The 26,349-nt window shown below is 39.8% G+C and overlaps 1 protein-coding gene across 1 annotated transcript; it reads left to right on the forward strand.

The window, feature by feature from the left end:
* Positions 1-21,675: 21,675 nt before the first annotated feature.
* On the forward strand, positions 21,676-22,676 carry LOC149314195 (olfactory receptor 11L1-like). The gene has a single exon (XM_089523405.1). It carries the CDS (start codon positions 21,676-21,678, stop codon positions 22,645-22,647), a length of 972 nt encoding a protein of 323 aa, XP_089379531.1. The 3' UTR covers positions 22,648-22,676.
* Positions 22,677-26,349: the final 3,673 nt, after the last annotated feature.

Consider the following 26,349-nt stretch of genomic DNA (forward strand, 5'->3'; position numbering starts at 1 on the left):
CTGATCCCCCTCATGGGTTTCTGTACCAGTGAGTTTGTTTTTGACATATAATGCCACTTCTCCTCCTTTTCAGTCACATATATTCTTTTTGTATACCCTTAAACTGTAATAATTCAGTCATGGGAATCATCCCATCAGGTCTCCATTAGGCCTATAATGTAACATTGGTCCAGAGGAAAGAGTGCTTGGTGACTCGTTCCTTGCTCTGAGACTGAAACTAACTTTCTTTCAAGGCCAAAAAGTTAATGTGCTGTTGAAGGGGGAGGGAAATATGTAGACATTATACAATTACTTAATAGGCATGGAATTCTAGAAATTGAACTCTTACCAGCTTTTGATACTGTGCCAAGTTTAATTTTTGTGACCCTGTCAATTTAGGGTGACTCCATTAATTTCATGGTGTTTTCTTAAGCTTAGAGTATTCAGAGGTTCAGCACTGCCTTCCTCTGAAATACAACCTACAGTACACTACCTGGTACTCCTTGGCAGACTCCCTTCCAAATACTAACTAGGCCTGATCCTGCTTAGCTTCTGAGATCAGATAGGATCTAATGCCTTTAGGGTATTTAGGACAATTACTTTCTTATGGGCATTGAAAACGATAATTTCCTTCTCTGTTTTGGAGAGTGGATGGTTTAAAGGTCTCCCATTTTTAAATGCAAGTTTCTCAGCTGCCATTGAGGTTTTCAGGACGTATCTAGTGCTGCAGATAGATAATTTAGACTCTGGACATAATAGTTTTGTAGGGATGGATGGTGATAACTATTTCTTCACTTTTTCACAGTGACTAAAACAGCCTTGCCACAAAAACTACTTTGAGATTTGAGTAGTGAACAGCTGAATATAAATATCTGAATGAATTAATGAATGGTCAGGGGATGATCTGATCATACTTTGTAAAGGTTTACAAGCAAACAGAGCTAGGTTAATAATTTCTAAAATAGATTTATTGCTATCACTCTTGAGATTTTGGGGAAACAGCTATGTTTGCACTGCGTCTGGTATGGAATTTGCTGCCTTTTTGCAATGCATGACTGAAAGATTGTGTAACATGAAATTTTGCTTACAGTGTAAACAATGTAAGATAGTGTAATTGAAAGGGAACAGAAAAACATGGGCAGGGCCAGATCCACAGACCATACAAAGTTAATTTTTTGTGACAGTGTCTAGGCTAATGTGGGGATTCTGGGAGTTATTGTCCAGAAAAGTTACACTTGCAAGTTCTGAATATAGTTCTTACCAATGTAAAACGTTTCCCATTAAGTATGCACAATTCTATTCTAGGTATTATTCTAGAGTAAGTCTCAGTGCAACAACTGTTCTTAGCTTGCAAAGGCCAGCAACAATTTTCTGGGTAATACGGCTGCTGGCTCAACTTACAAGTTTTTATGTGGCCCATTGGCCAAATCTGGCCTCTAGGGAAGGGTACTATCCATCCCCTTGGATTCCGCTCCAACCCCAGAACTTTTTCCTATTGAATATACCCTCCATCCAGTCCAGGGGTAGGCAACCGTTTTGAGCCGGGGGCCGGGTTGCTGTCCCTCAGACAACTGGAGGGCCGAAGCCAAAAAATAAATAATTAAATAATTTTTTTAAATTAAATAAATAAATAAACCGGGACAAATGTAGGACAACATTTTCAAATGGTGGACACTTTTTTTAAAAAAAGTGGAGGACACGCAAAAAAATTGCTGATTTTTTAAAAAAATGTTAATATAAATGCATGTTTCTGAGGCGTCTATAGACAATTGCCCCCCTTGCCCCTGTGCGCGAGAGGCCAAAGGCCCCAGCAGCAATCGGCGGCAGGACCGGGCTGGGGTCAGTTCCAAGGCCTCGCCGGGCCGCATCCGGCCTGCGGGCCGCAGGTTGCCTACCTCTGATCCAGTCCATTTTGTCACAAAAACAGCCTTCCAGAATATGAATGTCATACGTTTTCTGCTTAGGAGCCGTACTTTACCTGCCTCTGCTGTGGGGAATGCTAATTTGATAAGAGGCATCTGAAGCAGTTGGTGACCTTTACCAGTGACGTGGTAAATATAAGGCTACTTCTAAACAGGGCTTCTAGGACTTCCAGTAAAAAGGCATTGTGATACTAGCCCACCTTTCCTTTTATTGAGAGATATTTAAATGGTAAAAGAAAAGATGGAGGAAGCAGCAAGAAGACTGAGGAGGGTTCCAAACAGAAGACAGTATCTGCTTTCTATGCTGTGTGAAAGAAGTTAGGTGGCTGCAGAATAAAGGTTTTCTCTGTACACACCCAAAGAAAAAGGTCATGGGTCTCTGTTTTTCCTCTTCCTCTGTTCCACCACCACCACTTCCTTTTCTTTTCTGAAATTAACTTCTGTAGGTTTAATGGTTGCACAGCATGCAAATTCAAGTAATAAAGTAAGTCCTACTCCATTTCCATCTGGAGCAATGTATTACTATGTAGATTCCAGCTATTACAGGGACAGAACCTCTGTCAGCCAAAGGGGCACCAAACAACCATATTTTGTATGTGTCTGAGTGTACTGAAGATCTTGATAGTCTTGAATTGTTCTAACTATAGCTAGTTCTTTCAGAGATTATTTTAGAAACTCTGGAATGCCTACAGAGATTCTCAGAAGAATTTCTATATAGCAGTATTACAACAAGGACTTAAAGAGATCAAGGAATTGACATCCTTAATGAGACAGGAGATTGGTCTCTGCACATTTCTTTTTCCTGAAGCTGGAAAATATTTATAAACCTACCTTCCAAATCTAGCAGCTTCTCAGCATCTATTTCTGCCCAATACTAAAAGAAGCTCGTCAGTGTCATTTGGACACTTTGCAACTTTGCTTGGCCTTCTTTGTTTGGTTCTACAAGATCTTCTCATAGAGAACATGTGTGAATGTGGCTTTCTCTCCTGTGTGCATCTGCTTTTGAGAATATAGATGAGATAAGAACTCCTGAGAGATACTTGAACATGAAGTTCAAGGCAGGGCTTCTCAATCAATTATGCTTCACAAGCCTCCCTTAACGTTTTATATTTACCATTTTTCTACCATCCTTTCACAAAGGGTTCCACAGTACTTCAGGCTCAAAGAAGCTTGAAAATTCTCTCTCTTAATGTTATCTTACAATAGCTTCTGCTCTATAGAGTTGTTAGGCAGGTGAGAGTAAAGATGTCTGACATTAGATTTGGAACAGGATGGTGCTTTGAGTTAACAATTCAAAACAGGCTCTGATAGACAAGGGCAGAGAATCGTATTGATTCAGATTAGTTTTGAGTAATTGTTCCTCTCACATAAGCAGATAAAAGCTGGGTTACATGCAGAGCTGGGAAAATTACAAGTAATTCATTGTATAATTCATTGCAAACCCCCTTCCAATGATTGGCTGCCAATAATGTGGGAGAAAATGCAACGCACTATAAATACAATGTTCTTCAAGTGAGATGCTGTGGAAAACAAAAAGTACTGCTGAAACACTACACGTATAGAATATGTGTATTCTGGAAGCTCCAAGTGGCTGATGCCTTGTCGTCGTCATCATCATCATCATCATGTGCCTTCAAGTCAATTCATAGTGACCCTTTCATAGGGTTTTCTTGGTTAATTTTATTCAGAGGATGTTTGTGATTGCCTTCTACTAAAGATGAGAGACTGTGACCTGCCCAAAGCCACCCAGTGAGTTTCTATGGCTGATGTGGTATTCAAATCCTAGTCTTCTAGGCACTTGTCACACAAGCAAAATTTGAAGTTATCCCAGGGTCAGTGTGAAGGCAATGCAGGGGCAATCATGGAGTTTCAATCAGGAGCCATCTTAAACACAATTGGGGGTCATTCCAGGGTTAGGTAAATCCTCTTTTTCCCTGAATTTACCTAACCCTGAAATGACCCTGGAATGACCCCCAATTGTGTTTAAGATGGCTCCTGATTGCGTTTGGTGTTGTGTGATAAACAAACTTGAAACCCTATGATTGCCCCTGCATTGCCTTGATCTTCACATTGCCTTCACATTGACCCTGGGATAACTTCAAATTTTGCTTGTGTGATAAGGGCCCTAGAGTTCTAGACAACACTCAAACCACTATATCATCCTGGCTTGAATGATGAGTTACTTAATACTTTTCCACTATTTTTTTCTGTTTTTAAATCATGTTAGGATTAAAAGACATATCTGTGTTAGTCTAGAAAATCAGTATGCATAGTGCTATCTATTTAAATTGAATTAAATACAAAATATAGTGTTCTTGCACTTCGGGTAGAACTCTAAAAGAGAAAGACCACTGTTGCAGCAATGCATGTGTTCGCATATTGATATGATAACTGCAAGTGCTTATTGGGTGGAATATACACACAGACACAGACACATAAATACATATAAATATGAGCATTCCCTATCTCCATCACTACAGCAAACTTTCTTTCACTTGCACATTCTTGTCTTAGTTTCTGAGTGCTGTTACGGGCAATGCTGCTCCATAGAAATAATAATCTTACTCCTTAATAGCTTACAGAGTCATACTGTTGTTACTGTTTAGAACAGTACACGCTGGAGACTTTGGCTATATACTGATTATGTACAGTTGTACAGCAATTTCCTCCTTGGTGGCACTGCATCGACAATAACAGCACCAACTCCAAGTTTATTAAATGTGCAGGGTCACATTTAGAATAAAACAACAAAACTTCTTAACAAGTTCCTTTGGGATTCTAAGTTGTATTCAGAGGCCCAAGAAACTGAAGGTTGACTCTAGGGAAAATGCAAGATATTCCCCAATTTTTTTGTTCAGTCCTAATGGGAATGCATTCCCCTATTTGTCTCTTTCAGCAAGTAGCAGCTTCAAATCAGCACAATAAAGATTAAAGGGAACAGTGCTAGGTTACTTTTACTGTCCACTGTTTAAACTGGCCAATTTTATTTGAGTGATAAAACTGGAAATCATAAAAAGGTGGTTATTGGTGATGGATTTGCATTTATGGTGATAAACCATTAAAGAATATTTTTAAAAAGAATTTTTATTTTGGCTTATTTTTTGGATTCAATATATTCATAAATGGAAGGCCTGATTTCCAAGATTATATTCTTGTATCTTGAGGTGTGCCCATAAAGTGGATGCATTTCTTTTAGTGTGCATCATTTACATTATTCAAAAAGCATCAAAGTAGAGTTGTAAATATGCCTTTTTAATCAATTATATTTGTTTGCCTGTGCAAAGCATGATTTCTTGCCTTTAGAAGCAAATTAGACAATATACCTTTGTCAGCTGTTAAATATTTGTAGTTTTGTTTCAGTGGTGTTGCTTGAAATATGAATTAAAAATGGAATTGCAAACATTTTTATAGGTGTTCTTAAGAATGATCATTTTAGTTTGCTCCAATTTTTGAATATTTTTTTAACCACTGAGTAACAGGATCATAGCTCCTGGGAATCAACATAACTCCTGTAAGATTTTTGGCTATCCTAATTCTCAAACCATAAAATTCTGATAAAGTATGTCACAATAAATGTATTAATAATCAGAGCATAATACAGTAGGCACTCTGTATTCTCAGATTTTTATCCACAGAGCCAAGCATCCATGGCTTGAAAATAGTTTTTTAAAAGTATAAATTCTTTTTTTTTTTTTTAATAAAGTTTATTAATATAAAACAAACATGTATACAGATTCTGATATCACATATCAAACAACATGTCAGACAACGACATCAAAATTATAGAACAAATAGTCCCATCTCAAACAACATATTCCAGACATTCTACTATAGCAAATGTTCAAACAATACCGTACTCAAGACTCTAAAACCCGATTCCTACTTCTTTCTAATTTCTTACAGGTTCTATCTCAGACCTTGAGTCTGGGTCTTCTAATCTTCTCATTCTCTCTAGCTCTCTCTCACTTTAACATTCATACAACTTCCTTTCCTTTCCGTACTGTTTATTTCCCAAATAACAAATCGTGACCTTCTTTCCTTCATTACATTTTTTGTGACTACACCTAAATCTATTAACCTACGATATTCAAGTAAAATAATAAAATTGTTGAGATTATCTTAATTTGATCGGATTATACAAATTACTCGGTTCATTTGTCAATCTCAGCGATCATCTCTATTCCAACTTATTCTATCATACTGTAACATTCCATTCTCTCAATTATGTAAACTATAAATATCCTATATTCCAAGTATCTCCAAATTACAACCCCTTAGCACATCCATTAATCTCCTAGGCTACCCAAATTTTCTTTAGGTAATCCGTCACAGGCTTCCAGTTTTCATTAACTATCTCTGTTGGTTTTCCTCTTAGAATTTGCGTTAGCTTATCCATTTCTATTGCTTCATAGAGATTAGATAGCCATTCCTCTTTGTCCGGGATCGCTTCTTCCTTCCATTTTTGTGCCAGCAGGATTCTTGCTATAGTGATCGAGTAGAACAAAATTTTACCACAGTTATTTTCCAAGGATACATCAATCATATTCAGTAAATACAGTTCTGGCCTCTTGTCTATTTGAGTTTTTAACATTTCTGATAATATTGAGTTGACCATATCCCAGTATTTCCCTATTTTCTCACAAGACCACCAACAATGGAAGAAAGTGCCAGGCTCCTTTTTGCATTTCCAGCAAGTGTTGCAACTGTTCTTATATATTTTAGAAATTTTATCGGGTGTCAGGTACCAGCGATAAAATAATTTGTAACAATTTTCTCTGATTCGTTGCGAAACAGTGTATTTTTTGATATCCCGCCATGATTTCTCCCAGTCTGCCAGTTTTAGTTCATGTCCAATGTTTCTAGCCCACTTAACCATTACCTCCTTAATTACTTCCGATTCCATGTCCTCTCTCAGTAATATGTCGTATATTCTCCCAATCATACCTTTCTTGTCTGCCAGAATAGCTTTAAATATTTCTGGATTTCTGTTCTTACCTGTAAATCCCCACTGTTTTTTATCCAAACGAAATCTTTCAAAGATTTGTCTGTATGGAAACCAGTCAATCCTAATTCCCTCGCTTTCCAATTTGTCTCTAGTCTTTAGCTTTGCTTCACCCATGTTGAAATTTAATAATGTTCTATATGTAAGCCAGTTTCCGTTCTGGATGGTATCCCTCCTCTGAAGCGCCTCCGTAGGAGGCACCCAGTCTGGTAATTTAGATATCCACCGTTTCTTATATTTTTTCCACACGTCTAATAAAGACCTTCTAATACAATGATTATTCACCTCAGGGTTACTTTTCGCTTTATCATAAATAAGATAGGCATGCCACCCAAACCGAAGACCTGCCCCCTCAATGGCTAACATATTGTCATTTTCAAGGTTGATCCATTCTCTTAACCACGACAGGCAGCAAGCATCATAATATAATTCAAAATTTGGTATCGCCAATCCGCCTCTTTGTTTTGAATCTTGTAAAATTTTTAACCGAGCCCTGGATTTTTTCCCCTGCCAGATAAAAGACGAAATTTCTTTGTGCCAATTCCTAAATATTTTTTTCTTTATTGGTATCGGGATCATTTGAAAATAAAAGATCAATCTGGGGAGTATCGAGAGTTTAATTGCTTCCATCCTTCCAAACAGGGATAACCTAAGCTTACTCCATCTCCTCATATCCCCCTTTATAACTTCCCAGATCATTTTGTAATTTTTATCAAATAAATCTCTGTTGTTATTAGAAAGGTTTATACCCAGATATTTCACAGATTTCTGTATTTTTATACCCGTCCTGATGTATAGCTCTTTTTCATCTTCCAATGTTAAATTTTTGATTAAAAAAGCTGACTTATCTTTGTTTATCTTGCATCCTGTGATAACACCGAATTCTTCAAACTTTGACATCACCCTTTCTACACTTTCATTAGGTTCATCAAGTATAATTGCCAAATCATCTGCATACGCTCTTATTTTATACGAGTGTGTTTTTATTTTCAGTCCCTTGATCTCCCTGTCACATTTTATATCTTTGATTAAGAGTTCAATTATTAAATTAAAAAGTAGTGGTGAGAGGGGGCACCCTTGTCTCGTACCTCTTTCTATGCGGAAAAATTGGGATCTCTGACCATTGATACTAATTTTAGCTGATTGTGTTTTATATATCTCCTTAATCCAGTGTTCAAATTTGTCTCCCAGTTCCATTTTTCCAATAATATATCGTAGAATGTCCCAGCTAACAGTGTCGAAGGCTTTCTCCAGATCAGCGAACAATATACCTAGCTTCTTGTCAGTTCTTAGTTGATAGAACTCCAATATATTTAATATTATTCTTAAATTATCCTGCATATGTCTGCCTGGAAGAAAGCCTCTTTGTTCAGTGTCAATCCAGCATCTCATGCACTCCTTCAGTCTGTTGGCTAATATACTTGCAAAAATTTTGTAATCCTGGTTTAGGAGAGATATGGGCCTATAATTTTTCGGGTCCTTGAAATCTTTGCCTTCCTTAGGGATAACAACTATGCATGCCTCAGTCCATGATTGCGGGATTCCTTCTCTCAAAATGGCATTCATAGTTTCTTTTAGAGGGTTAGCCAATTCTACTAAAAATGTTTTGTAAAATTTCGCCGTGAATCCGTCCATCCCTGGGGCCTTACCTTCCTTGGAGTTATTTATAGCATGGGTGACTTCCTCTAACGTTATTTCTTGATTTAGTCTCTCCAGTTGTTCTGGGGTGGGAGTATAGACGCCTACCCTATCCACATAGTTCTTACTTTCCATTGTGTCTAAAGGTCGTGCTTTATATAGGCCTTCATAGAAATTTAGAAAAACTTCTCTGATCTTTTCATTGCGAACCAAGGACCCTTCTTCATTTGTAATCTCTGATATTATACCTCTGTTTTTCCTTATCCTTAGCTCTGCAGCTAACCATTTACCGACCTTGTTAGAATGTTCGAATGTGATTTGTTTTGCCTTTTTTAGGTTTTTCCCTATTTCGGAAATATTTAAAATATCTATTTTCTTTTGAAGTATCTTAATTTCCTCCCTTACCTTTTTATTAGCTGGGTTTCTTAATAGCGTTTTTTCTTTTTGTTCTAATTCTTTATTTAATATATTCGTTTTCTCTAATTTTTCCCTTTTCTTAATTGAGTTATGTTGCATAAAATGTCCTCTCAGCACTGCCTTGCAGGCTTCCCACACGACAGTGGTTTTTGTTTCTCCTGTCATATTCTCTTTAAAATATTGATTAATTACTAGTTTTGTGTCGCTAATGAAGTCCTGGTCTGTTAATAGGTCATCATTAAGCCTCCAATTATAGGAGTTCGCCACCTCTTTTAATGTAAATGAAATTTGATTGTGATCTGAAATTGTTCTTGGGTAAGAGTCAGTCTTGGTTAGCTGTGCATTCAGAGATTTGGAAAAAAAGGCCATATCTATCCTGGAAAATGAATTGTGTCTTTCAGAAAAAAACGTAAATTCTGTCCTATTTTTATATAACTGTCTACCCCCGTCAGTCAAATCTAGATTTTTAACCAGGTTAAAGAAAGACCTGGGAAGTTTCCCTTGATTTGTCCCTATTTTTTTGTCCGATTTTCTATCGATCTCTGGGTTTACCACCCCGTTGAAATCGCCTAATAGTATGATTTCCATATATCCTAATGTGTTAATTTTCTCATGAAGTTTCCTATAAAATTTCCCTTTGTTTATTTGGGGCCCATATATGCCTATCACTAATATTTTCGCGTTCCCCCAGTCCACTTCTATGCCAACATAATGTCCGTCAGAATCGCTAAATATCTCTTTTGGGTTCAAGCTCTCTTTGGCATATATCACCACTCCTTTTTTCCTCTGTTTAGACGCCGAGACAAATTCTTTACCCAATTTGTTGCATTTTAGATATTTTTTGTCTTTAATTTTAATACGCGTTTCTTGTAAACAAATCAGATTGAAACCCCCTTTCCTAATTATATTAAACACTTTCTTACGCTTCACTGGTGAATTCATTCCTTTTACGTTCCAAGTTGTGAGCTTCATTTTTTATTTATTTCTTTATTATTTTCCCTTTGCTAGTCTCCACTCACTTCCACTGATGCAACTACAAGTCTGATTTACTACTAATCTTGGTTCTTTTTGTGTTCCTTCTTAGTACTTACCTATTCAGTCTAATAGTCAGAATTCCAGATCTTCCCCCCTGTTCTCCTCTTGGTTTTCAGTATTTAAGTCCAAATCCTCGCCCGTTACTCCCTCCCTTGACAACAGTTCTTCTCCCAGCAATTCTTCGTCTTCAGGTCCCCCTCCTTCTTCGTCTGCCGAATGGTCTTCTTCTCTTGTCCTGAAATTTTCAATTTCCTCTCGATATGTCTTCCAAAATAGTTGAGCTGCGCTTAATGAGTTCAAGTTAACTCTTTTTTGCTTCCAAATCAGTGATATTCCTTCTATCTCGGCCCATCTATATGAAATTCTATGTTTTTTCAGGGGATCCGTCAGAAATTTGTAGCTCCTCCTCCTCTTCAGAATATTTGAGGGGACATCTTTGTACACGTGGACTTCTTCCCCCTGGATAACCAATCTCGTTTTGAAGTTTTTCTGTAATAACTCGTCTTTAATGCGTTTTCTGATCCAATATATGACAATGTCCCTCGGGAGTCCTTTCTCTCTTGCTATCCTCGAATTCAGACGGTACATCCGATCTATCTCCCAACTGAGATCTTGGGAGGTTTTGTCTAAATATCTTGCTAAGATTGGTGTTAAGAAAGCATACAAGTCTTCATTAGGTTGCTCCGGGACTCCTCTTAATTTTAGGCACGACTCTCTTTGCTTTAATTGCACCTTTAGCATCGTTTCTTGCTCCTGCTGTTGTATCATAGAGATTTCGTCTACCCTTTTCTCTAGTTTTTTTGATGTCGCTTCCAGTTTCTCTATTTTCCCTGTGATTTTACTTATATCTTTATTAATTTTGTCCAGGTCATGTCTAATTAGTTTGGTCTCAGCTTTTAATTCCGCTGACATCCCATTTCTGGATTCCCTAATTTCTTGTTGCAGTTCTTGTTGAGAGCATTTTATTGCTTCCATCAGTTGGTTGAATTGGTCTTCACCTTTAAGGTTCACATCTGTAGATAATCTTCTTTGGGTGGTGTTTTTTGGTGGCATATTTCTTAGTGTGACTGGCATCACTTTCTTCAAAATCCTCTATTCCAACAGGCACCTGGATGTAAAATTCTTTAAGTTATTACAAGTTACGGGGCTTACTCTTCTTTTTATTTTACTTTTATTAAGTTGATGTTATATTCGAATTTCTCTGTTATCTACTTTTAAATTAAATTCTCTCAGAATATTTCTTAATCAGATGTCTTTCTTAAAGATTTAAGTTATACTAGTATATTTAGATTGAATCTATAGATTGTAATCCTTTATATTTAACTTGCTTCTATGAACTTTAGTCCTTTAATTTGACAGTGATATCACTAAGGTGTCTGTTAGACTACTGGGTGAGGGCCCCACTCTCTACCTAAAAAGAATAGTCAATAGAGTTACTTTACATCAACTGCCCACAAGGTGTCCTTCCACTTCTACCAATTGCAATCCTTTGGTAAGCAATTACTGTCCCTGCTATATTATTATCAGCTGGATGTTTCGGCAGATGCCCTTGAGCACAGTAAATCACAAGCTACTGTAACAGCTGTTGCTGATTATAACTTGTACTCTTTTTGAATGAAAGGGAGAGAGAGGGGAGAGTGGAAGTTGTTACCAGCTTACTTATAAATATTATATTCTGTTAAACCTGAATGTTTTAGAGTCCTGGCTCTTTCTTCCCTTGAGAGATATAAATGAAAAGGGGGGAAAACCTAAGTATACAATGTTTAAGATTGTACAGTAACCACTTGGTAGAGAATAACTCTAGTCCCACTTAGGAAAGGTTACAAACACCCAAACTGTATCCACCCCAAAAACTTCCCCAGGTTGCAATATTATTCAATTGAGGAGTTACAATGTTGTTCAGTTATTGCAGAGATACCAGCAGAGACTCCCTGAAGAGAAAGGGAAGAGAGAGGGGAAAAAGAAAAAAGAAAGAAAACAAAGAGAAAAAAAAAAAAAAAGGAAAAAAGGAACCCCCAGAAGAAAAAACACAGCAAGCCTGAACAAATCACGTCTGAATCAGGTCACTTTCTCCTTTCCCTCCTCCTCTCCCTCCCTCCCCTTCTCTCTTTCTCACTCTATCTCTTTCTTCCTTCCTTCTCCTCTTTCTGCGTTTCTTCTTAAATCAGATTCACACAGTTTTAATGGAGCAGTAAACAGTGACTCGAGCCTTCAATTCCTTCTTCCGTTTAGTCCAAAGTATCTTAGCTCCTTCACCCTTATAGATTCCCGGATAAGATATGTTAGAAGTTAAGGATAGGCAGGTGGATCTTCCCTCAGTCTACAATGTCCTCCATAATTTACTCGGATCCTCCAGAGCGATTTTGTGCGTTTTACAATTAACTTTCTGGTTCTTTCAATCCAAAAGCGATTGGGTTTACACAAAAGAGAGTAAAAAAGAAAAAACAATGGAGACAGACACTTGTAGGAAAATAATCCTCAATTTTTAGTATCTTCCATGTCCCAATCTTCACAAAAATGCTCTTACTTTGAAGCTTACTCCAATGTTCCCCGCTTTTTTCCTTTTTTTTTTTTTAATTTATAAAGCCAAGTCGCTGAGAGCTTCTGTAAAAATAAAGGTAAACAGTATATTCCTTCCACTTAGATCTCCTTAGATAATCTCCCAAAGGTTCAATGAGATAACTCGCAATGCCAGTGGAGTCAGTATTGGAAAGTCCCTCCACAGTACAGAAAGGAAACAAGATAATTTGTCTGCTTACAAGTTGCTAATTGCAGTAGATGGTGGCAGCCCTTGAGCCGCGGAGCGGCTGCACTTACACGGACGTGGCTTGCTCTTCCTACCCGTCCCCCTCCGCGTCTCTTCCTCCTCTGCTGGCGAGGCAGGCGCCTTCGCCAGCTAGCTGTTCCGGGGGGACGTGGGAGGTGCGGGAGGTTTTAGGAGAGCCCCTCTATTACCCCCTACTTTCGGGGTTTGGATCGCGTCCGGGAAATCACCCGCGGGCGCGCTAGTCCCCGTGAAAGGCAAGCACCTCTCGGAGCCTTGTCTTTGAGGTGCTTATCGGGCGGCCATACCACCGGAAGTATCCAAAAGTATAAATTCTAAATAGCAAACCTTGATTTTGCCATTTTGTGTAATGGACACCATTTTACTATCTCACTGTATTTAGAGCACCCCGATCTGCACTGAACAGACTTCCTTTGCCCTATGTAGCTCCTGGCTCTTAAGGATGGGTGGCAGGTTGGGCTAGAATACATTACTTAGTTTGTTGTTGTTATTAGCTGTCTTCAAGTCATGTTCAACTTATGGCGACTCTGTGTATGAGATGTCTTCAAGACTCCTTTTCCTCTACATCTCTCCTCTGCTACAACAGGTTCAGGCCCATGATCTCCCTGATTGAGTCTAGCCATCTCGCATGTGGTCTCCCTCTCTTTCTACTGCCTTTCACTTTTCCTAGCATCATTGTTGTTTTTTTTTTCCATTATTCATTTTTCCTCATAATGCGGCCAAAATATGACAGCTTCAATTTAGTCATCTTGGCTTTCAAAAAAAATTCAGAGTTGATCTGTTCTAGAACCAATTTGTTTGTCTTTTGGCTATCCATGGTATCCTCAACACTGTCTTCCAGCACCACATCTCAAATTTGTTTTGGGGTTTTTTTCTGTCAGCTTCCTTCATGACCTGCTCTCACATCTGTACATTGCAGGAGTTTGGGCTTTTTGATCTCTCCTCCAAAACAAAACAAAACAAAACAAAACACCCTTAAACATCACGAAAAAGGATTTACAGTTTGTACTGGAGTATCCATGGAAATCCGCAGAAATGTACATTATTGTATATGTGGTTGTCCATTCACTTTGCATGGGTGACTGCACATTTTTGGCAGAGAGAGTGTAAAATTTTTGGCAGAGAGAGTGTAAAATTTTTGGCAGAGAGAGTGTAAATAGATGCAAATAGAATCGATTTGAATCTCTCTCTACTATAAAGGATGATGAGGAACAGCAGCAGGGACAGACTTTGTGGACAGAGCAGGGGACCCTGAGAGTTCCACTAAAGGGAACAGCTGCTGCTAAGCCTCAGAGGAGGCATGTGGTGATCGTGGGGGACTCCTTGCTGAGAGGTACTGAACCACTGGTTTGTGGGCCTGACAAGATATCTCGGGAGGTGTGCTGTCTCCCTGGGGCAAAGATCCGTGATGTGACAGAGAGGCTGACAAGACTGGTCAAGCCTACTGACCATTACCCCTTTCTTTTGGTTCATGTGGGAACCAATGATATTGCAAGGCATAGCCTTCAGAATATCATAAGGGATTATGAAGCTCTTGGTAGGAAGTTGAAAGAGATGGATGCACAGGTTGTCATCTCCTCTTTTCTCCCAGTTGAAGGGCATGGTCCAGGAAGGGAGAAGAAAATAGCAGAGGTGAATAACTGGCTCCGTAGATGGTGCCACCAAGAACGGTTTGGATTCTTGGACCATGGGCTGCAGTTCCATGAGGAGGAACCTCTGGCAAGGGATGAGTTTCATCTCATGCCAGTTGGCAAAAATGTTTTTGCCAATTGTCTCAAAAATTTGATCAGGAGGGCTTTAAACTGAGTTATGTGGGTGAGGGAGACAGTATTCTGGAAGACAAAAGGGCTGGAGAAAATAGGCAAACTGACACAGAGGGAACAAGGCAAACAGTGCAAGGACCCAAAAGTGGGAGGCAAAAGAACTTGCACAGGCAGCAAGTAAAGGGAACACATGGGCTTAGATGTCTCTAAACTAATGCACAGAGCATGGGAAATAAGCAAGATGAACTTAAACTCCTAGTACAACAAAGCCAGTATGATATAGGCATCACTGAAACCTGGTGAAATGAGTCTCACGATTGGAATGTAGAAATAGAGGGGTATAACCTTTTCAAGAGAAATAGGCCAAACAGGAAAGGAGGAGGAATAGCCCTATATGTCAGGGACATTTACACCAGTGAAGAGATCCAGGACATCAATCATGGAAGCCAGGTGGAGAGCATCTGGATAAAAATTAAAGAGGAGGGAAACAACAAGGATGTTATTGTGGGAGTCTACTACAGACCCCCAAGTCTGACTGAGAAATTGGATTATGACTTTCTAGAACAGATGGCCACACACTCAGAAAGGAGAGATGTAGTAGTAATGGGTGACTTCAACTATCCTGACATCTGCTTGAAGTCAAACTGAGCAAAATCCTCAAGGCCTAGCAAATTCCTCATTTGCCTTGGAGACATTTTTTCATTGTCCAAAAGGTGGAAGAGGCAACAAGGGGATCAGCTATTTTGGATCTGATCCTAACTAACAAGGATGACCTAGATGATGGCATGCAAGTGGTGGGATCCTTAGGTGGGAGTGATCATGCACTCCTGGATTTTGTTATACAATGGAAAGGAAAGGCCAGACATAGTCAGACATGCATTCTAGACTTTAGGAAAGCTGATTTTAGTAAACTTAAAGAAATACTAGGGGTGATCCCATGGTCAGGAATACTAAAAGAGAAGGGAGTTCAAGAGGGATGGGACTTTCTCAAAAGGGAGATACTGAAGGCACAATTTCAAACAGTTCCAGTGAGGAAGAAAAATGGGAGATGCCTCAAGAAACCAGGATGGATGACTAACTGAATTTTCAACTGAGCTAAATTTTAAATGGAACATGTATAAGAAATGGAAAAATGGGGAAATCACCAAAGAGGAATTCAAAGAAATAGCTAACAAGTGTAGAGATAAGGTCAGAAAAGCTAAAGCACAGAATGAACTCAGACTTGCTAGAGAGGTTAAGAACAACAAAAGGGCTTTTTTGAATATGCCCACAGCAAAAGGAAGAAGAAAGAGCACTGCATGGAGAAGATGGCAAAATGCTAACAGAGGACAGAGAAAAGGCAGAATTACTCAACACCTTCTTTGCCTCTGTGTTCTCAGAAAAGGAAAAGGGTGCTCAACCTGAGGATAATGGAGCAGAGGACAGAATAGGGGGATTTCAGCACAGAATAAGTAAAGAGATAGTAGAGGAATACCTATGAATATAAGTCTCCAGGACCAGATGAACTACATCCAAGGGTATTAAAAGAACTGACAAATGTAATATCAGAGCCATTGGCAATAATCTTTGAAAACTCCTGGAGAACAGGAGAAGTCCCAGCAGACTGGAGGAGGGCAAACGTTGTTCCCATCTTCAAAAAGGGGGAAAAAGAGGATCCCAACAATTATCGTCCAGTTAGTCTGACATCTATATCAGGAAAGATTCTGGAGCAGATCATTCAACAGAGAGTCTGTGAACATTTAGAAGGCAATGCCATAATCACAAAAAGTCAACATGGGTTTCAGAGAAACAAGTCATGCCAGACAAATCTAATCTCTTTCTTTGATAAAATTACCAGCTTGTTAGATGAAGGGAATGCTGTGGATATCGTATATCTTAATAATAATAATAAAAATTTTATTTATATACCGCCCTTCCATTGATCAGGGCGGTGAACAACATAATAAAAACAATACATACAGTATACATATTAAAAACAACTTAAAAACCCCGGTCAGCCATCCATCTTGCCGACAACATAGGGAGGAAGGCCATCTAGGACTTCATTCGGGGAATGCAGTTCGAAATAGAAGGGTTTTTAAGTCCCTTCTAAACTGAGCCAGGGAGGTAGCCGAGCGGAGCTCTGTGGGCAGCGTGTTCCAAAGGGTCGGGGCAACGATGGAGTACGTCCTCCTCGTTGTAGAGGAGAGTTTGGCCCCTGGAACCCTAAGTAGTTGCTGCCCAGAAGTTCTGAGGGTGCGGGGCGGAATGTATGGGGAGAGGCGGTCCTTCAGGTATCCTGGGCCCAAGCCATGTAGGGCTTTATCTTGATTTCAGTAAGGCCTTTGACAAAGTTCCCCATGACATTCTTGCAAACAAGCTTGTAAAATGTGGGCTAGACAAGGCAACTGTTACATGGATTTATAATTGGTTGACTGGATGAACCCAAAGGGTGCTCAACAATGGCTCCTTTTCATCCTGGAGAGAAGTGACCAGTGGGGTCCCACAGGGTTCTGTCCTGGGCCCGGTGATATTCAACATCATTATCCATGACTTGGAGGACAAAATTGGGGGCATACTCATCCAATTTGCAGATGGCACCAAATTAGGAGGAATAGCTAATACCCCAGAGGATAGGATCAAGATTCAAAATGACCTGAACAGACTAGAAAACTGGGCCAAAGCTAAAAAAAATGAACTTCAACAGGGAGAAATGTAAGGTACTGCACTTAGGGCAAAAAATGAAATGCACAGATATAGGATGGGGGACACTTGGCTGAATGAAACTAAATGTGAAAGGGATCTAGGAGTCCAAGTAGACCACAAGTTGAACATGAGTCAACAGCGCTATGCAGCAGCTAACAAGGCCAATATGATTCTAGGCTGCATCAATAGAAGTATAGTGTCTAGATCAAGGGAAGTAATAGTGCCACTTTATTCTGCTTTGGTCAGGCCCCACCTGGAATATTGTGTCCAGTTCTGAGCACCACAATTTAAAAAGGACGTTGAGAAACTGGAGCGTGTCCAAAGGAGGGCGACTAAAATGTTGAAGGGTCTGGAAACCATGCCCTATGAGGAAAGGCTTAGGGAGCTGGGGATGTTTAGTCTGGAGAAGAGAAGGTTAAGAGATGACATGATAGCCCTTTTAAAATATTTGAAGGGATGTCATGTTGAGGAGGGAGCGAGCTTGTTTTCTGCTGCTCCAGAGACTAGGACACGGAACAATGGATGCAAACTGCAGGAAAAGAGATTCCACCTCAACATTAGGAGGAACTTCCTGACAGTAAGGGCTGTTCGACAGTGGAACAAAATCCCTCAGAGTGTGGTGGAGTCTCCTTCTTTAGAGGTTTTCAAGCAGAGGCTGGATGGCCATCTGTCAGGGATGCTTTGATTTAGATTTCCTGCATGGCAGGGAGTTGGACTGGATGGCCCTTGTGGTCTCTTCCAACTCTATGATTCTATGATTCTAGATGTGATTTTACACAGGAAAGTGTAGACAATGAACCATCAATGGGAATGTGAGAAAATTCACACCAGTTCGCATAATACATGTACGCGTAAACTAGCCCTAAGTAGCCAATGTAGAATATCAATACCATTTAAATGGCAATTACCCACTAGAGTATAAGGTTACTTCAATTTCAATTAGTCTTTCTCATCTCACCATACTTATTGTGAAATAGTTTCCCCATCCCTATCAACAAAGTAGACTATTGTTGTTGTTGTGTGTCTTCAAGTCATTTTTGTCATGTACTACAGCCTTGTCCAAGGTATCATAGTTGTTAATTTGATGTCGTTGAGAATCTAGGACAATTTAGTAAATTTAATTTTTATTTGTGCTAAAGTGCTAGCAGCTCTTGCTGAAACTTTCTCTAAGCTACTATAACACACTGTAGAATGAATTGCCTGCCATGTTGTCCATTCTAGGCCTGTTACTCTTTGTCCCCTTTCTCTTGTCCAGGTGCCATTGCTAAGGCCACTTACTTTCAAGTTTTTATATTCAAAGCCTTCAGCCATCTCTTCTTCCAACTTACTTTCCAGAACTGACTGTCTGTCTGTCTGTCTGTCTGTCTATCTATCTATCTATCTATCTATCTATCTATCTATCTATTATGGTGCTAGTGGCTTGGATCATTTTAAAACTGAGTTCATGAGGATTAGTATCAAATAAAGTTGCAGAATAATTGGTTCAAGATACTATTTTCTCCTGCAATGAGCCAGAACTATGTACAGTATAAGGCTATGTATAAGAAAATTACCTTTGAATCTCTGCTTGATATTTTATTCTGAGGCTGGAAAGAAATTCTTGGTTGTCAAAAAATATTATTTTTTAAAAAAACACAAACATCCATTGAACAACACTTAGATCAGGAGAGATACTCTTCTAGCCAGTGGATCTAATCTGGCCTACAGGTAGTCCCACCCATCCCAATCCAGCCTGCACAGGGTGTAGGGGACACCCTACACTAAGGGTCCACTTCAGTGGGGTAATCCCACATTTTTGAAAGTCATGCGTTGGTAAGAATAGTGGAATTCTGCCACATTAAATATCCCAGTTGAAATAAGGTGGGAAAAGGTTTCTGAACTGAATTCTAGGAGCTGCTCCATTTTTCACTGCCACAGCAGAAGTCAAAGCTTAAAAACTGTGTTATGCATGCTCAAGCCATGTAACAAGAAAGGAAGCCAAAAAGAGATGAAACAGTATTGCCTAACGCAGTCTTCTTCAGTTTTGTCACGTGGGCTAGGACTGGCTGCTGGAGGTTATAATACAATTATGGAGGGCACCAAGACTGGGAAGGCTAACCTAGTTTTTCTCTCAATGGCCAGATACATTGTGATTACGGCACTGGTCCATGTGAGTTATTTATGTTGTGTGAATGCGCTGAGAGCCAAGAAAGCAGCTGGGAGCTCACTGTCTTCTGTCTTTCCTGGATGCATTGTCCACCTCCACCCTCTCTTTCCTTTATATGTATACTGAAGTACTACCCCACAGGTTGGCAATATGGGTGCATGTGCAAACAACAGCATGGAGTTGTTGATAAAACCAATTCCCATTGTTCCTTACCATTGGATTTTCCAGCTCTGCCAAGAGGATGGAAAGGTGTCATGTGTCCTACATAACACTGTAAAATAGTTAATGTTTTGCACAATTGATCTTGATCAATTTCCCAATGACCTTACAAAGGGATAATTGTCATGTAAATCTACCACAAGCAGCATTCTGGAGCTCTCTAGGGCCCTCCACAGAAGTTAGAGAAGCACAGCACCTCCCACCAGTTGCTCTAGTGTCATGCCACCCACACAGTTCAGTTTGCCAGCTGAGATAGCCAGAGATACAACTCTGTAGTCAGGTGTTGGTTGTGCATCTGTCAGCACCCTTCTGGGCAAGCTGGGAAGGCAATGCCAAACTGGCCAGCATGTAGGGCTAGATTCTAATCCTAATAAAGCAATAACCAACAGAGCTATGAACACATTCTTCCTCTGCATTCCCCACTACCTGGGGAAAAAGTGTTATTTTAGAGTGATTATTTCCTCTGTGAACTAGAGTGAACTAGGCTAGTGAGATATAGCAAACGGATTCTCTCTTTATTTTAACAACAGCTACATAACCCTGTGATTTAAGGTAAGTGGTGAATGTATCCCTGCATCTCTGATCCAAGCTTGCTATGAGACAAGCATAGCATTCTTGCCTTTTAAAAATGACTGCATACAAAAAATGAAAAGGTGTCTAGACAAGTTATAAAAGTGAAGTCAAAGGGTTTCACATCTGGCATCCATAGTTTTTTTGTGGGATTTTTTGGGCTATGTGGCCGTATTCTGGAAGAGTTTATTCCTGACATTTTGCCAGCATCTGTGGCTGGCATCTTGTCTGAGGATGTAGCCACAGAACCTAGCAAAACATCAGAAATAAACTCTTCCAGAACATGGCCACACAGCCCAAAAAACCCACAAAAAGCTTAGTTATAAAAGGTTTAGAAAATTGGAGAGATACCAGGCATGGGTATGGAAATGGGGAGGTCTTCTTTCCATAGACGTCTTTTCCTTGGCCACTAAAGCATGTTCCCAACTTCCACCAACTAGTTACCTCCCAGTATCCCATTTACACACCATATCTGGCTTTTAACAAAATCTAGTGCAATCCCTGAAAACAGTTGCTGTAAAATTGTGTGTACATCAAGGTCTAAATTAATAGCTAGTCACAACTAGAGTAGATCCACTTAATTAATGGAAACATGGTGAGTCAACTGGATTTAATCCTATATGTATATGTTATTTCATTTGTTAGAAACAAAAAATTGTTTTTGTTGTATAGTTCTTTGCTTCTCGGTTCTATGCAAAATGTATAGAAAATGTGAGTGTGACACATACATGGGGTGGATAGAGTATGGAAGATGGACTTAGTATATCCTGGAAAGGTCAGCTTTTGACAATACTATGGATGAATGAACAGAACAAATAGAGTGGAACCATTACCAAATATGTCCACATACCAGAGGGCTTTATCTTTAAGATCTGTAAATTTTCCATCTGATTTCCATTCCTATAATGCTAATGAACTATTAGATTCAAAGCCCCTTTACTCTTCCACCCTAAAAGTCTACAATATTGGCTTCAAAGGTCTACAAAATTGTGGCAGTGTCATTTATTGAGCAAACTGGAGCTCCTAGGAATGCATGTTTATACTGAGCCAGATTACTGGCTCATCTAACTCAGTATTATTTAGGAGCTCTTAAATTTACTACAACATCAGCTATTTTATTCCTTAAAGCACAGAACAAATACTGTAATTGTGTCATATTGAAATATGGATATTTGCATAGTTTCCTGGAAACTTGTCATATACTGGCAATTGATAGCTTGTGGACTGGCATGGATTTTTTTTATCAGCATCCCAATGTTGCAATTGCTTTTTAACTGTTTATATTTTTAATATGGCTCTTTATTTAATTTCTTTTTAAAGTCTGTATTCTCTATTGTTTTAGCTGTATTTGTTTTTAATCCTATATTGTAAGTCACCTTGGGAATGCTGATTGTTATGTATTGTTGTTATGTATTCTGTTTGGGTCTTCTTCATCAACCACATTTTTTGTATCCAATTCCTCACTCTCCTTCTCATAATTCCTCTCTATTAGCTGTACAGGCAACACCGAAAATATGCTGAATGCCACCTCAACTCCTGAATTCATCCTGCTGGGCTTCCCTGGGCTCCAGAAGTTCTGGTTCCTCTTATTCATCTCTTTCTTGACAGCCTACCTCTTTGTACTCCTGGGAAATGCTTTGATCATTCTCATCACAAACATGGATGTGGATCTGCGCATCCCTATGTACTTCTTCCTGAACAATTTTTCATTCCTCGAAATATGCTATACCTCAGTCACTGTTCCCCGGCTTCTGGTGGACTTCCTCACTGGCCCCCGTGCCATCTCCTTCTGGACTTGTATGACGCAGATGTATTTCTTCTTCTTCTTTGGTACCACAGAATTCCTCCTCTTAGCTACCATGGCCTATGACCGGTATTTAGCCATCTGCCACCCACTGCAGTACCCATTGCTCATGAATGGCTGTGCTTGTACCAGCCTGGCCTTGGCTTCTTGGCTGAGTGGCTTCCTGACTCCATTCTTGTCCATAGCCTCCATCTCCCAGCTCCCCTTCAACAGCAGCAACCAGATCAACCACTTTTTCTGTGACACGGGTCCCTTGATCGAGCTGTCAACTGGTGATACCTTTTTGGCTGAGACAACAGTTTTTCTTGTCTCTGCAGTGGTTGTGCTCACGTCCTTCCTTCTGACTTTGACATCTTATGGTCTCATCATTTTTACCATCTGCCATATCCCATCTGCTTCTGGAAAACACAAGGCGTTCTCCACTTGTTCCAGCCACCTCATGGTGGTTACCATCTTCTATGGCACAGTCATCTTCATGTACCTCTGTCCACGTTCTACCCGGTCTTCTGGCATGGACAAAATGATATCTGTTTTCTATGCTGTTGTCACTCCAATGCTGAATCCTATCATTTACACCTTGAGAAACAAAGATGTAAAAAGAGCTCTGGAGAAAGTTCTCAATCAAGTAAAGGACAACTGCCTGAAGCACAGAGGGAAGGCTTTCCTCATGGTATTGTCATAAAGCTAAGGAAACATAATCCACAGGCTGGATGAGGGCTGTTCATTGAAGGTGTACTCTCACTGAGGAATTTTGCAAGGCAGATATTCATTACATATGCTTTTTGTTGGTGTTCCAACTACATCCCCAAGTTCTTCTAATGGGGCACAGCTGTCATCTACAAAAGTTAGCAATATATTTTCAGTGCATGATCAAATTGCTTCAAGTTGGCTTGGATATTCTGAATACCAATTTGAAGCTGAGCTTGCTGATGTTAATTCTGAATTTTTTAAATATTTTCCATGTTTGTCATATTTTTTGTACTTATGGATACTTCTCTTAAGTTAAAATGTTCTGTAGTTTAACTTTGTTAGCCGCCCCAATTGTTCTCAGAGGGGCAGGATACAAATAAATTTTATTATTATTATTATTATTATTATTATTATTCTCTTACATTTGCCATGGCTTTTGACTAGAACAATAAACTTACTGAACTGATCTATTTACATCACAATAGCATTTTGCCCGTGTTTGCTAGGTGGCATATTTAAGCATTATAAATGTATCATGTTTTATGGTTTAGCATGCTATTTTCATATTGATATTGTAAGAATGTATAGATAGATGAAGTGATATTTAGAAAATTTGTAGAGATAGAAGAAACTGTAATTTTGAAAAATAAGACCCTTTTGGAAGACAGTGGTAAGGAAGTCGAGAAGGATGTGGAAAATCTTAACAGGAAATTGGTCCTTTCTCTTACAATGTGAAGAATGTAAACATGAAAATGTCATCATAATGTAAATGACTTTCGATCAAATTGCTTCATGTTGGCTTGGACATTCTGAATATGAATTTGAAGCTGAGCTTGGTAAAATGGTAAAATTATTTTACCATTATTTGGTAAAGTCAGAGTGCGTCTATTTTGGAAACAAGAATGGAGAGGCAAAAATTAATTGTAAAGGACGACAGAATGATATCTTTTTTTGGGGAACTGAGAACCTCTTAAATGGGATTGGGATTTGTAGCCTGGGAAAGTGTTGCACTGGAGTTTATTCTTGAACAAACATAAATTGTATTGAGCTGTGTTTTGCATGGTCAGTTGGAAAACTGATAGCTTTGTTGCAATGGCAGAAGTCACCTTGACTCCTTCAGAATTGGTGATAGTACTTGGAGCCATCATCACAAAGTAGTAGTCTGCAGCTATGAGATTGCCACAGGCTGAGGTAAAATCAAATATTTCATTTTGTCAATAGATGCTTTCCAACTGGGCTTTCTGAATTATTTGGATGTCTGGAGTATATGGGGGCTGAATGCTCATTGGTAGTAACCATATATTTCTTCTGTATTTTTCTTATGGTTGTCAGATGAAATAAAGGGCAGGGCTTTTGTCCCTTTAATGGTTATATAGAAGAGTTATATAGAAGAATATATAGAGTTATATAGCAGAGTAATATAGAAGAATTTCAGCAGGCATTGCTTGTGTGACAAGGAACACCTGTTGTGACTCTCCCTTCTGCATAACCATTAAAAGGACAGGAGCACAGTCCCTTACTTATTGTTATTATTATTATTATTATTAACCTTTATTTATGAAGCGCTGTAAATTTACACAGCGCTGTACATGCAATCTTTTTAGTTAGATGGTTCCCTGCCCTCGGGCTTACAATCTAAAAAGACATGACACAGAAGGAGAAGGGAGTGGTGGAGGGAAAGGGTAAGAGGTCCAGCAGTTCCTCTCTACCTCCGAGGCCTGGACCAAGGCAGATGGACTGGAGGGAGGGCTTGGCTTCAAAATGGAAGGTTAATCTTCATTCAGGGAAAATACATACTCTCAAGTAGGATAATACATATACAATACATAGCAATACAGGAAATGGTTCGATAAACAGGCAACAAAAGAACATCAGATAGTAAGCGACAATTATGCAATGCCTGGGAAGGCTTCTCTGAACAGGATGGTTTTCAACTCCGTTTTGAAGCTAGTTAAAGAAGTGATGGCTCTTGCTTGTGGGGGAAGAAGGTTCCAGGAGTGAGGGGCAGCAAGTGAAAGGGGGCGAATCTGGGATGGGGCAGAGGAAATCCTGGGCTGGGACAGGAACCCTTGACTACCAGAACGGAGGGCCCTGGTGGGAAGGTGAGGAGAAAGAAGGTCTGATAAGTAAGGAGGGGCCAGTCCATGGAGGGCTTTGAATGTCGACAGCAGGAGCTTATACTGAATGCAGAAAGGGAGGGGGAGCCAGTGAAGGGATGCCAACACAGGAGAGATGTGGTCAGAGCGGTGGGTGGAAGTGATAATGCGTGCAGCTGAATGCTGGACAGAGATTAAAGGACGGAGGTGAGAAAGAGGAAGCCCAGCCAGGAGGACGTTACAGTAATCAAGTCGGGAGATCACTAGGGCATGGACCAGGATCTTGGCAGTAGAGGCGGAGAGATATGGTCGGATTTTGGCCATATTGTACAAAAAGAATCTACAAACCTTGGCTGTGGTCTGGATCTGAGGGATACACGACAGAGAAGAATCAAAGATAAAACCAAGACTGCAGGCTTGCTGGACTGGTTGAATAGAAATGTTGTCCACAGAGACAGAAAAGGAGTGTTGAAGGGTGGGCTTAGGAGGAAAGACAAGAAGCTCCGTCTTGGACATGTTGAGCTTCAAACGCCGATGGCGCATGCACTGCGAGACAGCTGTAAGGCAAGACGAGACTTGCTGTTCAAGCCTTGGAGAAAGGTCAGGGGCAGAAAGATACAGCTGGGTGTCATCAGCATACAGATGGTAGGAAAAACCAAAAGAGCTGATGAGTTTTCCTAAGGACAATGTGTAGAGAGAAAACAGAAGGGGACCCAGAACAGAGCCCTGAGGAACTCGAACAGATAAGGGAACAGGAGAAGAAGTCTGACCACCTGCAACTACTGCAAAAGATCTGCCAGACAAGTAAGATCTAAACCAGTCAAGAACAGAGTCTGAGAACCCAAGGTCAGAGAGTATATCAACTAGAAGACAGTGATCAACGGTGTCAAAGGCTGCAGACAAATCGAGAAGGATGAGAACAGAGTAAAGGCCATTAGCCTTGGCCTGTAAAAGGTCATTCAAGATCTTAGTGAGAGCTGTCTCTGTGGAATGCCTTGGGCGGAAACCAGACTGAAAGGGATCAAGGATGGAGTTGGTTTCAAGAAACTTAAGACAGCGCGAATAAACAACCCGTTCCAAAACCTTAGAAAGAAAGGGGAGAAGAGAAATCAGACGATAGCTAGACAAAGAGGAGGGGTCAAGAGAAGGTTTTTTCAGAATTGGGGAAATGAGAGCATGTTTGAAGTCCGACGGGAAGGAGCCTGTAGAGAGAGAGAGAGAGAGATTGAAGATATGGAGAAGCGAGGGCAGAAAGGAGGGAGCTATAGAGATTAGAAGAGGAGTAGGAATTGGATTAAGAGGACAGGTTGCAGGTTTGGAAGAGTTCAGAAGTGTAGAGAGTTCATCCAAAGAGGCAGGAGGAAAGACAGAAAATTTGTTAGGTGAAGGCGATAGAAGATTAAGAGCAGAAGAAGAATCAGGAGGGACTATCTCAGAGCGAATAGTGGTAATCTTAGAGATGAAATAGTTAGCAAAGTCATTAGGAGAGAATGATGAAGAGACAGGAGGAGAGGGAGGTTTAAGCAACGTGTTGAAAGTGGAGAATAATTGCTGCGGGCACCTCTCATTGGCGGAGATCAATGATTTGTTATAATTCT

This window comes from Sceloporus occidentalis, unplaced genomic scaffold, assembly GCF_023333645.1.
Source record: "Sceloporus occidentalis isolate IW3139 unplaced genomic scaffold, rSceOcc1.0.p SCAF_4, whole genome shotgun sequence".
Classification (NCBI taxonomy): Eukaryota; Metazoa; Chordata; class Lepidosauria; order Squamata; family Phrynosomatidae; genus Sceloporus; species Sceloporus occidentalis.

What these genes read in the sequence shown, in the direction of transcription:
- LOC149314195 (XM_089523405.1), top strand. Translation starts at nt 21,676, where the DNA reads ATGCTGAATGCCACCTCAACTCCTGAATTCATCCTGCTGGGCTTCCCT.